The sequence below is a fragment of the Phoca vitulina genome, unplaced genomic scaffold, assembly GCF_004348235.1.
Source record: "Phoca vitulina isolate PV1807 unplaced genomic scaffold, GSC_HSeal_1.0 scaffold24, whole genome shotgun sequence".
Taxonomy (NCBI): Eukaryota; Metazoa; Chordata; class Mammalia; order Carnivora; family Phocidae; genus Phoca; species Phoca vitulina.
In genome coordinates, this window is record NW_022589727.1 from 25,639,524 (window position 1) to 25,653,019 (window position 13,496).

The following is a 13,496-nucleotide window of genomic DNA, read 5'->3' on the forward strand; positions in this document are numbered from 1 at the left end:
ACACCTCCTTTCCTGTTCAAACCTCAGGAACAACCATTCCACAGACTTGCAGTAAAGGCCCAGGGAAGAAGCACTCTCAGGATCATGATATCTAGGGGTTTGGAAAACTTGGGGTGCCCTGTGGTGCTAAATGAATGTAAGATACATGTATGAAATGAGCCAAACAGTAGGGTGTAGAAAACTTGGCTTATAATGACAACATATTTCAAAGCTGGATATATTTTATTTACAAATAATGTTTAGATACAGAAGTTAATCCGATGTTCTCAAAGATCCCCAATGAATTAGAACAGACACACCAGAGAAGAAAGATAGCGCATTTATGTATTTCCACCACATGATACGACAGCAAGGTCCAGGACTGGTTATAACCAGACATGTTAATACACATAGTGCTAGATTACTTGCAAACTACAAGCATTGGGTTTATATTTATAGTAGATCCTTCTGAATAAGTTCCCTTAATACTTTCATTCCCATTATCTACATACTGTGCAATCACATCATATCGGTTATATGGCTTCCGATCAACTTAAACTCATTCTTCAATGGTCATGAGTTCTGCTAAAAAATATTTATAAATAAATCACATTTAAATTTTAACTCCCTCTGCCCCTCTCGTAGCCATTCTTCTGTGAATTTATTCCAGCTGCGCCTCATGTGAGACAGTCTAACAAAGCTGATAAGAGTGTTCTCATTTATCTACCATAATCAGTAGTATACATCTGGGAAGTGTAACATACTGGAATTCTAGAAGTATATCTTAATATCAGTCATACCATATACGCTGATACTGGCTTCTAAAAAAAACTATCAAATGTAGACATTGATGTTCTGAAGCCAAAGCGTTTTTACTAAAGGCCAAATTCTTTCTGTTTTCAGTAGCAGCAACTCAATGACTGTTATGAAACCCAGACTATGGGATTCTAATAACTCTAGAAAGATGTGCATTATCGACATGGGAGTGGAGCAGAAGTCATACTATTGCAATAATGATGGCTTTTTTCATATGCACATATGTCCCCATAACTGCATTGTTCAAAACACTGTTACTTTATTGTTCCCACTCTATTTTCATGCTTCAGAGAGTTAAAAAAAAATGGTTTTCCCATTTTCAGTGTTATTTATTCCTGATATGTATGATTTTCAAAATCTCAAAAATATAATTTTAAGTTGTGGATGGGAAAAGAAAAGTTCCTATTAGTATTAGTAAGGTATAGTGCGAAGACATAGCCCGATGACAGCATAGTATTTGCAAAGCCCCACAGGTCCTTCCACGGACACTGCACCCCATAATCAGACCCTAGTGTATCCCCAGGGTGGAATCTATGGGTCTAGTTGCTCTTCATGGGGCTGCTAAAAACAGAGTCATTGGCAACTCATGCATACAGATCTATCACTTGTCTTACTTTAATTTGAGATGGAAAAAGAAATCCCTATTTCCAAAGGATTTCTGCACAGAAAGTAAAGACCAGCTATCAAACCATGGAGAGAACTGAGACCAAAAAAACTGAATTCTTAAAAAGTTAAACTCCTCCTTTATAAAAATTAATATAAATATATGCCTTGTAAGATCCTAAGGAACTGAGTCTTAGAATTTGCCTTTGCTCAATTTGATCTTGGACCTGAACCCAGCGGAGCCTTCAATTCCATATTTGAAGTTGACAAACTCCATTCCTTCACCTTTCCGGCGTGTCTTTTTAAAATATTATAAAGAACACAGTACCACACTCAGTATTTCAGCCAAAAGGATTGCTGATTAAACTCACAGAAAGGTGCGTAAAAAAGCAAAAGTAAATAAACAAGACAGAATCTTTAGGGGAAAAAAGAACCTTAAAAATAAACGGTGCTGCAAAACTACTTTTGCAATTACAGTGTCCTGTTTGGCCCCACTCTGTTTCAGAGGCACTGCATTAATACAAACAGCATTATCTAACGCACTTTTTCAAAACAGTGCATCTCAGCCGAGGGCTAGTGTGAATTCATTCTACTGCTAGGTGCCGGTAACACTCCGGTTTGCTTTACTGGCAACATTTTGGCAACGCATCCTATACTAAGAGGAAGGCTGGAAACCAAGCAGGTGACAAGAGCCAAATCTACTGTGTTACTTCTTTTCATGCTTCTTGGTTAATTCCCCGACACCCAGCTGGAGGCTGCCCCGGCTGTCTCGGGCTCTCTCCCCCTTCTGCCGGCTCTCCTGGGAGACTTGCTGCACAGCTTGCAGGATGGCATTCTGCACAATCTGTTTGCTGGCTTTCTGCAGCTTCACCTCTTCAGGCTCACTGCCAGGTTTCTCACCTAGCCAGAAACATGAAAGGGAGGGAAAAAGAACAGAATCAATTTCAGGAACTGCTACAGGAAGGGGCAGGCAGGCAAGGTGAGACCCTAAGAAGGTGCTAGAGTGGCCCCGTTAAACGTGAGGAGCCCTGCTCCTATCCTACTGCTCCTGTCTCCCTCTCCATTTGTTTGCCCCAGTCATGTGGCCAATGTACATTCTCACCATCTTGGGATCTTCTGCTGCCAGCATGTGTCATGAAAACACAGTCCTGGCCAACGAGGACCTCTGGGAAAGTTCTGGAAAGAGACACACTCGTGCCCATTTTGGCCTTTGACACCTACACCTTCTTCTGAGGCAGGATGCAGACCTAATGCTTTTAGGGGCTGCAGCCAACTTACAATAAGCATGGAGATGAAAGCTAACATTCTGGCCATGGTTGGGGAGAAAACAAGAGTCCAGTCCTGAAAGCATCATTCAGCATCCACACCAGCCCTGGACCATGTACTTCTGGACTTCTTTGCATGTGAGATAAATAAACTCCTTATTGTTAAAACTGCCATTAGTCAGGTTTTATGTTACTTGCAACTGAATGTGTGCCTGACAGATTTAATTTCACTGGGGCTGGAGAAGAATAAATTATTACTGAATCTATATTGGGCTCAACCCTGTTCCTATAATAACATCCCAAGAATGAAGCCATTTGTTCATCAGAACCTGTCCTCCGTGATCTAGAACAGGGATTGGCAAACCTTTTCAATAGGACCAGATAGGAAATATTTTAGACTTGTGGGCCATACGATCTCTGTGACAACGACTCAGCTCTGCTTGTTGTAGCATTAACTCAGCTATAGACAATACATAAATCAATGCATATGGTTTTGTTTCAATAACTCGTTACTTACAAAAAAAACAGGCTGCGGGCCAGATTTGGCCCATAGGCCATAATTTGCCAACCCCTGGTCTAGAATGGTGGGAATTTTCTAATTAGAAGGAAGGCAGTCTACCCATCATTGATTCTTCCCCCTTCTTCCTTAGTTAAAAACAAGACAAAACCTTGATTTTATTCAGGCAGCTGTGTAAGTAGGTATAGCTAAGTTCTGACCAAGGAAGGGAAAGTTCATTTAGTAAACAACCTGGAAAAGGTCTTTACAAGGAAATAGGCAGACAAAGGCCCTCTGCCCTCTCCTCATCCCACTGCCTGAGACTCTGACATGATGGATGTCATTACTGGGGCTTTTGCTAACCATAAGGAAATCTTTAGAATGGAAACCATTTTCAGAGATTTACAAAGAAAAAGTTAGAAGGAACCTGAGAACGCAATGACCAAGAGCCACATATCAATCCTTGGCTGCCCACATCCACGCCTCTTTCATGTTAGGGGGGAAAAAAATATATATATATATTTTTTTAATTTATTTCTATCATTATATATATATATATATATATATATATAATATATATATATATAGGGGCACCTGGATGCCTCAGTCAGTTAAGCGTCTGCCTTCAGCTTGGGTCATGATCCCGGAGTCCTGGGATCGAGCCCGGGATTGAGCCCCAGATTAAGCCCCAGATCGAGCACTGGGTCAGGCTCCCTGCTCAGCGGGGAGTCTGCTTCTCCCTTTTCCTCTGCTCCTCCCCCCACTCATGCTCTCTCACTCTCTCTCACTCACTCTCTCTCTCAAACAAAAAATAAATAATGTTTTTTAAAAAAAGAAAAAAATATTTATCTTGTTTGATGCACTGAGGCAAATATATCTTATTTGGTGCATTTGGGGCTTTCTTTTATTATGCAGCAAGCTCATTACTAACTCATGCATGGCAGAATGATCATGAATCTAACATTTGACTAAAGTGTAATCATGAAAATTTTAAATTCCACCTGCTTATATTTAGAGTGATAAATAGAATGGGCATCATTTTGGATGTTTCCTCTATTCAAATATGCTGCTGCCATAAAAATGTATTTAAAATTGGGGGTTGTTCACCAGGATTGATTCACTGACAACAACATTTATACACCCAGGAGAACAACATCACGTAAGAGAATACTGCGTCATTCCGGAAGACCAGGTAGCTCTTATCCCTTGAGACAGAGAGTTGTCATTTATTTAGCAGCATTTGTATTACTAGCACTACTTCCTGAGGGATTTACAGTTTAATGAACAAAGTAAGACGAATCTATTCAAAACCAAGGGACAATCCTCACCTCCCTCCCTCCAAAAAAGGAGAATAAAATGAGCAATATGCACTAAACTAAGCAAAGAAGGAATCAAAAGCTACACTGTGTAACAGACAGAAACTTTAAATTAGCTGAGAAGAATATTTCAAATATGCTCTGTTAAAAAAAAAAGTGAACAGTAATAATAATGTACGCTAGGACGCAGAGATTTAGAATCTGTGTTTTGAAGCCCTTCAGAGCTGAGTCCAGGTTCTTTCTACCACTTTATAGCCTTCCGATCTTGGGCAAGTCGTTTAGCCTCTGTAAGGCTGTGTGCACATCTGTTAAATGAGCAATTAGTATCTATTTTAGGAGAGTTGCTAGAAAATTAAGTGACATGACACTTATTCAGCACTCAGTGTGGGTCCTGAGGACTTAGTGTCCACCACTGTGTATTGGTTAGGGCATTGACTAGGCTGTTGTAACAAAGAAACTCAAAAATACACAAGAAAACTCACACAAGAAAGAAATATGTATTGCTCTCTCTTGTATCAGCCCAGAGGTTCTCGGGTGTGTGGGTGGCTCTGCTCCACCAGGCTACTGAGGGGTCTGCTGCCTTCTAGCTTCTTGCTCTGCCATTTCCTACTATATTGACCTTGCCTGCATGAGTGAACCTGGGTAGCCAATAGCCCACCTGGGGCTGGAAGGTAATCAAAGGGAAAACGGAGGGCAAGTGATTTCCTTTAAAAAAATTATATAAGTTGCAAACATCACTTTGCTCACATTTCATTGGGGGAAACTGAGTCACATGGCCACACCTGGCCACATGGAAGGCTAGGAAATAAGTTGCAACCTGGGCAGCCACACGCCCTCCTAAAACTCAGGGAGGTTCTAATGCTAACACAAAGAAGAAATTGCAGATTTTTTGAAATTGCTTTTGTGTAATGGCCAAGGCTAATTTGAAGAGGAAGAGTATATATTTACAGCAGGTCAATATGAAAATCAGGGAGCTCTGTCTACTACCACTCTAGAGCATAAACGTGGAAAAGTTTAAAAGGTTCCTGTTCGCTCCCGGAAAGAGTATCTTAGCCAAACGACCTATGTGTTAGCTTTAAAATGTCCCTGCTGTACAGCTATGTTTATGTCTTTGGATGGAGGGAGGAAGAACGTAAGGATGATAGTAAGCAGATTCCTTAATAGTAGAGAGAGAGAGAGAGAGAAACACTCTAAACTTAGCTGTGAACTAATATCTGAGCTAAATTGTCACGTTCTCATCTATCCACTAGGAAGATCAAGTGATTACAAAGTCAAAGGCAGCCTGTGCCATGCTGTGTCTAGAGCATCCCTTTGGTGACTTACAAGGTTGGTAACCCTCATGGCCCTCATCACCACCTTGCTCTGGGTCATGAATATCTGCAGTGAAGAGTATAGGACAAAAAGAGTGGCAACTAGCTGGGACAGAGAAAGTGAGCACAGAAAATGAGGGTAAAAGCCACACAGAACACTTGGACAGTAACAACAAAACAAAACAATATATATATATATATAAAACCACAAAAAAACCCAAATAGCCAAAGCCATCCTGAGAAAGAACAAAGCAGGAGGCATCACACTTCCTGATTTCAAACAATATTATAAAGCTACAGTCAAAACAGCATGGTACTGGCTTAAAAACGGACACACAGACCAGTGGCACAGACTGAGAGCCCAGAAATAAACCCATGCATATATGGTCAACTGATATTTGACAAGGGAGCCAAGAATATTCACTACTTTTCAGGAGAAAAACAGTATCTTCAATAGACGGTGCTGCGGAAATTGAGTAATCATATGGAAAAGAATGGAACTTGATCCCTATCTCACACCAGTCACAAAAATTAACTCAAAATGAATTAAAGACATGAACACCTGAAACCATGAAACTCCTAAAAGACAATATGAAAAAAGGTCCTTGGAATGGATCGCAGCGATAAGTTTTGGGACACGGCACCTAGAGCACAAGCAACAAAATCAAAAATAAAGAGGGCCTACCTCAAACTAAAAAGCTTCTGCACAGCAAAAAGAATGATCAACAAATGAAAAGGCAATCTACAGAAAGAGATGAACTATTTACATATATATCCAAAATACATTTTTAAAAAAACTTATACAACTTTATAACAAAAAATCAAGTAATCCAATTAAAATGGGCAAAGGGGGACGCCTGGGTGGCTCAGTGGGTTAAGCGTCTGCCTTCGGCTCAGGTCATGATCCCAGGGTCCTGGGATCGAGCCCCATGTCTGGCTCTCTGCTCAGCGGGCAGCCTGCCTCTGCCTGCCTGTCTGCCTACTTGTGATCTCTCTCTCTCTCTCTCTCTCTCTCTGTCAAATAAATAAATAATATTAAAAAAATAAATAAAATAAAATGGGCAAAGGACCTACACAGGCTTTTTTCCAAAGAAGATATACAAATACAGACAGGTACATGAAAAGGCACTCATTGTTAATCATCAGGGAAATACAAATCAAAACCATAATGAGATATCGCCTCATGCCTGTTAGAACTGTGAGCATCAAAAAGAAAAGAGGTAAATGCTGGCGAGGATGTGAAGGAAAGGGAGCCCTGATGGGGGGTGGGGGGGGCGGGGAGATTGTAAATTGGTGCAGCCACTGTGGAAAACAGTGTGAAGTTTCCTCCAAAAATTAAAAATAAAAATACCATATAATCCAGCAACTCCACGTCTGGGTTTATATCCAAAGAAAACAAAATTACTATCTTGAAAGATATCTGGATCCCCATGTTCATTGCAGCATAACTTACAACAGACAAGACTTGGAAACAACTTACTTGTCCATCAACAGATGAATCGGATGAAGAAAATGTGGTACGTATAGACAGTATATGAAAGAAAAATATCCTGCCATTCGTGACAACGTGGACAGACCTGAGGGCACTGTGCTAAGTGAAATAAGTCAGACAGAGAAAGACAAATACTGTATGATCTCACATCTATGTGATCTAAACAAAACAAAACACAACAAAACAAAAAACAAAAACAAAAACAAGCAAACTCATAAGAAAAAGAGATCAGAATTGTGGTCACCAGAGGTGGGGGAGAGAGGGTGTGGAGGCAGTGGATGAAGGTGGTCAAAAGGGACACACTTCTGGTTACAAGACAAGTAAGTGAATAAATAAGAAGACGTTTTTTTCTTTTTTTTCCTTGTGTGTATATGAGATGTGTCACATATAAGTGAAGTCATTATGCCTACACCCTAAACTTTTACACTGACCTATGTCAATTATATCTCAATAAAACTGAAAGAAATAAAGAAGCTAGGCAAACCACAGATACATACTGTGTGTTAGGCTCTTTGGCATGCAAGGAACCCTGATAGCCTTCTGTTACTTTAAGTTTGGGGAGTTTCTCGGGGGTGGGGAGTGTGATTACTATGGGGATGCATGCGTCCTCACCAGACATCTTGGAAATATTTGTCTGAGTCTCACATTACAATTCAGAAATTGGAATCATCCAATATAGCTCCAATAATTGGATTATCTAGATTATTCTCTGCTGTTAAAGAGTTTCAGCTCTCCATCAGCAGCGCTCCCTTTCTTTCCGAGTCTCCCTGACTTCGTGCTGTTTACTTACCCTGGTTTCTGCTCACTCATGACTTGGAGTGCTTCATGATTTTACATACTGCCTTCTTTCTGAGGGCATTTCAGCTAAGGTTCTGCTTGTAACTGCCTGATTGTCGACATATCTTCAGCTGAAATTCCTGGGAGAGAAGCTGAAAGACTCAGCATACCACCACTAACCTGAAAAACACGACTTTCATGGTCGGCCACCTCCTAGGCCAGCCACAGACTGACTGAATGCCCGTGGCTCATTCTGGCCTGATCAGCTGTGGCCTCAGAGTTTGGATGAAGAGGTGAGAACACATCTGCATAGGAGGAAGGAACCACCTAAGGGCCCCTACCTGGGCAAGTTGCCGAGGGCAGGGCAGGCACTCAGAGGATTGGCCTCATCCAATATCATAACTGACTGGCGCTCCTGTGGCATTCACTTGAAGGGACAGGGGAGAACATCCTGGTGGAGACCCCTAATAAAAGTACAGTGTGAAAACGTGCATTACAACCCGACAGAAAGCAGAACCAACCAGAGAAATCCTCAGAGTCCTGCCATTTACTTACATGCATTACATTTACTTGAAATTAATGAATCACCTACATGTTGTAGGTGGCCAATTGCCTAATTTTAAAGGATGCAAATGTCCTCTAGCCTAATTAGCGTTTACAAAATCATTCTGGTATTTCACAAAAGATGATGAATCGATTTAATTAGCTTTAAACTCTAAATGCCCAATATAAATACACCCAAGTCAAGAATGTGATGTAACTAAATTTATTTTCAGCGTCTTTCCACCTCAAATCATTATCCACCCACACATGCGCGCGCGCACACATGCGCGCACACACACAGGCATCCCCGTGACAGGCTTCCCTAAGACACCCAGTCCACTCGAGGGGGACCAGCCTTCCACAGATGACATTGAGGTCGGCAGTCCTCCCTGCTCCTCAGAGTATCTTCACCTGCCCCAGTGGAAGTTGTCTGGAACTCAGTGCAATATGGTTAATAATTGGCCTTAATTCTTTACTTATACCCATTAAAACCGTGCTTCTAATGACCATAGGAAGATCCTCCTGGTAACAATTTAGTTTTCTCCCCCTAACAACCTAAGTGTCATTGGCCTCTACTACATTAACCCTATTATTCTATTCCAGTGAGGTGTGTTTTAGAAAAGGTCTGTGTTTCCCTTTTGAGGCAGAATCTGATTAGTGATTTTCCTTCGATCAGAGAGACTGATTTCCTTCGACACAGAGCGTGTGGCAGCCGCTGTGTCGTCAGCAGCCTCTCCATCTCCGGCCTCTCCCACGGGCTCACTGAATACTCGTCCGCCTGGGGGCAGCATAGGGCTCCGTCACCACCACCCGCCCATACTCCCCGGGGCACAGCGCCGCTGATGATGGCCATGGAGCATATTTTTTAGCTCCCCCGCTGATTGCTTGAGACCAGCAAGACAGTATTATCATTCATCAGTGACCAGCATGTGGAACACAGAGAACAAGAACTAATTCTGGTCCCTTTATTAATGGAATGATAGTCTATTTTCCGGCTCTAAGTGCAGGAATTTTCCATGAAGGACCAGATGTTAGCTCTCACTCATTTATGCCAACTGCTAACGGAGCTGTCCCGGGTGCCCTGCTTTGCCACTGAGCAAGCTAAAGTTATGGGACTTCTCGGCAATGGAAAGTCGCAGCCCCGGAGCTTCCAGCTCGCTGCTGACACCACCACACTGATGCTGCCTTCCTATGCACCATAACCAAGTCAGAAGCAGCATTTGGGGGTTTGAGAGTCAGAAGGCAAGACAGGTACTGGCAGGTACAGGACGCTTCTAAGTCAAATGTGAGTGAGGCCCCACTCTTGCCATCATCACCCACCTCACATCAAGTACAGAGCACTAAGAAACACTCCCGACTGTGCCTGCAATGGTCAGGCTGGTCATTTCATAATGAGGCAAGCTGCTCTCGTACACGAACAGAGTTCTTTACTGAAGTGCCCTATAGAACAAGAAGAGATGAAAGATATTTATTGAGCATCTCTATGCAGGGTCTTATGGAAAGTAACAGAGTCCGCTAGGCCAAAGCGTGTCATTCATGCATGCATTCATTTCTAAACGAATTACAGAGCACTTACAAGGACAAACACTAGGTTAGGTGTAAGAGATTAAAATGTCAAGCAAAATAGTCACGGATCCTGCTTTACTGGAGTTTACAATACAGTGGAAGAGTCAAGTGTGGATCAAATAATCAAACAGGCTTATAATTTTGAGCTGGGACCCATGCCGTGAAGGGACATGGGAGCACATTACAAGGGAAACTGATCTAGTCTGGGATCAGGGAAGGATGCCCGGGCAGGGGACTGAGAGGCTCACAAGGTGTTAACGGATGAAAGGAAGGTGGCAGGAGCAGGAAGGGAAGAACATGTAAGCAGGAAGTTCAAACCCACGTGGAAATCCCCAGCATGTGTGGGACAGGGCCCTGTGGAGGAGCTGGAAGCAGCCTCAGCGGCCCCGGGGGGGGGGGGGGCCCGGGGGGGGGGGGGGGGGCGGGGGGAAGGGGAGACCAGAGACCCGCCTAGCAAAGCGGGCCAGCCAGATGGCACAGGTCCTGGCAGGCTGGGGGCATGGGGTCTTTTTTGGAGAGAGAAGCTGCAGTGCATCACCAAATCCGCGTCACACAGGGAACCCGGAGAAGTCGGAGGAGAGTTTGTAACCGAGGCAGGAACAGCCAGGGGTTCAAGCAGGTCTCCAAGATGGGATGGAATTTGGAAAGGCCAACGGGGAAAGAAAGGGAATTCCTTCTCTGGCCTCAGAGGGCAGGACAGACGCATGACTCACTGACTCACTGTCCTAGACGGCTCTCGCCTTGTAGGGCCACCTAGTTTCTTAACATAATTTAACTTAATTATTACTGGGCTGTGATGTGTTATTTTTAGGAAAGCCATAAGGAATAGTGGCAGTAAAACTTGAAAAGGAAAAGACGATTTTAAGCTAGAAATCAAATTTGAGTGTGTTGGCCAAGACAAAGGTAATTTTGAGAAAAGAACAACAAATAGGGAGGACCTAATTTACCAGCTAGCAATAGCAGCTATCCGTAGCAATTCAGAAAGTGTGATCTTGATATAGGGATAGAAAAACTGGCAAAGGAGGGCACCTGGGTGGCTCAGTCATTAAGCGTCTGCCTTCAGCTCAGGTCATGAACCCAGGGTCCTGGGATCGAGCCCTGCGTCAGGCTCCTTGCTCAGTGGGGAGCCTGCTTCTCCCTCTGCCTCTGCTGCTCCGCCTGCTTGTGCTCTCTCTCACTCACTCTCTCCCTCTCTTTCAAATAAATAAAATCTTAAAAAAAAAAAAGAAAGAAAAGAAAAACTGGCCAAGGGTATAGAACAGGAAGTCTAGAAACAGCCCTACCCATTGGAGGTCACCTGATTTATGAAAACTAACTGTAGTGCAGTGGGGGAAAAACGGTATTCTCAGGCAACTGGAGCCAGGTAGTTATTCACACGGAAAAATAAGGAGCTTTGGCCATCTCACACTATACATAAAAAATCAGTACCAGGTAGACATCATATCTATACTTGAAACGTAAAGCAATCTGGAGCACTGAGGCTTTTTAGGATGGTGAAGTTACTCTGTGTGATGCTACAATGGCAGATACAAGTTGTTGTACATTTGTCCAAAGTCCTAGAATGTACAGCATCAAGAGTGAACCCAAACGTAAACTATGGGTGTGTGATAATGATGTATTGCTGTAGGTTCAGCAATTGTAATAAATGTACTACTGTGGTTCAGGATATTGATAATGGGGGGCGGCTGTAGCGGGCAGAGGGCGGGACATGGGAAATCTCTGTTCTTTCCCCTTAATTTTGCTGAGAACCTAAAACTGCTCTCAAAGAAAAATAGTCTTTAAAGGATGATCAAGCATTTAGAAGAAAATATAAAAGAATATCTTTCTGACGTGGGAGTAGGCAAGGATTTCGTAAATAGAACACAAAAAGCAATAACCATAAAGGAAAACTGATGAATCGGACTATACTAAACTAAGTGGTTTTTGTCATGGAAACACAGGCATGGGAAAAGGTTTTGCACTTGAGGAAGTTGAGTTGTGGAAAATGTTTGTGAAAAGCCATCTGGGAGATGCTCTAAGTATTTAATTTTCTGAACACTTGGATAACAACTCAATCAAGTCTGAGTTATGAATTCAGAGAGACTCACAAGGCTGTTTTGACCACCACACAGATTTCTGCAAAACTTAGTACAGGCTTCCATCCTTTCATCCCAAAAGACTAGGAAAATCAAACTTCTCCCCAAGTCCCTAGTTTCTGGCAGTCAGTAGCAGCTCTAGAATTTCTATGGAGGAAGGATTTAGGAACAGAAATCCAGAGGAAGGGGAAACGAAGAATTTGTCCTGAATCTAGGGTGTGCGTAGCACTTTACACAGGACTGATCAAATGTCCATTTGCCATATCAAACAACAGTGGGTGGGGTGGAGGAGACAGGGCCAGGCCACCCTGTGACAGTGATCGCCTGTCTCCTCACCTTTTCTAACCAGCTCACTTCTCCAGAGCAGGCATGTCACCCAGTGATCCAGAGCCACCAAACAAACCCAGCCCAAACTCCTGGCTCTTGCATGCCTGACCCAGAGATATGCCAGGTAGGTGGGGGCAGCACCTCCCAGATAGCCACTCTGGAAACATGGGAGTCAGGTGTTAAGGGGACAGAGGAAATGAGCACCGTGTGAGCCTCTGTGTTGAAGAAAGTGACAATACTAGACCTGAATAGAAAGCAAAATGAACTTTGGAACCCAGGGGATCATGTGCTCTCTTCCCACTCTCAGAACTAGGTCTTTGCCCCAAGACAAGTACTACCACCCCCAGGGCTCAGCTCCCCATCCACCACGTCCCCAGCTGGGCCACCGCTCAGTTCTGCAGCCTCTGCTGCCCCTTGGTGGCGACTCCTAGCATTGCCGCAGACCCGGAACAGATAGCCTTTGGCAGGGAGCTGTGTGCTCCCTGGATAGCGTTCGTGCGTGCACGCGTGCGCGTGTGTGTATATAGGGGAAATCCTCGACTCACAAGACTGTGGTTTTTTTTATCAAACACATAGAATAAGGAGCACATCGATGGTACTTTCTGACCACAAAAACTGTCACGAGACCATTTATAGATTTGTCCTCCCGAGAGTCCTGAGCAGCTGGAAATACAGTCCAGAGCTTTCCTGTCCTCATTCAGATGAAAACTGCTTGACTGAATTACCAGATCTCTTAAATATTTAAGGAAGGTTCTGAGTTCCTAGGCAAAACTAGCCACAAGCTCTCCCTTCCTACCCAATCCTGGAAAGGGAGGGAGGGAGGGAAGAATGTTAGCTCTCGGAATGATTTTAAAGGAATCCTTAAAAAACAAAAACAAAAACTCTTCTCCCGCTGTCCTCCCTAACATGAACAAGATAATCCTCACAATCA

At 43.2% G+C, this 13,496-nt stretch overlaps 1 protein-coding gene across 1 annotated transcript in view; it reads right to left on the bottom strand.

Annotated features, from left to right (window-relative positions):
- Positions 1-216: 216 nt before the first annotated feature.
- Positions 217-13,496, bottom strand: part of AKAIN1 (A-kinase anchor inhibitor 1) — a 47,602-nt gene continuing 34,322 nt past the window's right edge. The window contains exon 2 of the mRNA XM_032421320.1: positions 217-2,298. Coding sequence (XP_032277211.1) covers positions 2,105-2,298 — 194 coding nt within the window. The 3' untranslated portion in view covers positions 217-2,104. The remainder of the gene's footprint in view (positions 2,299-13,496) is intronic.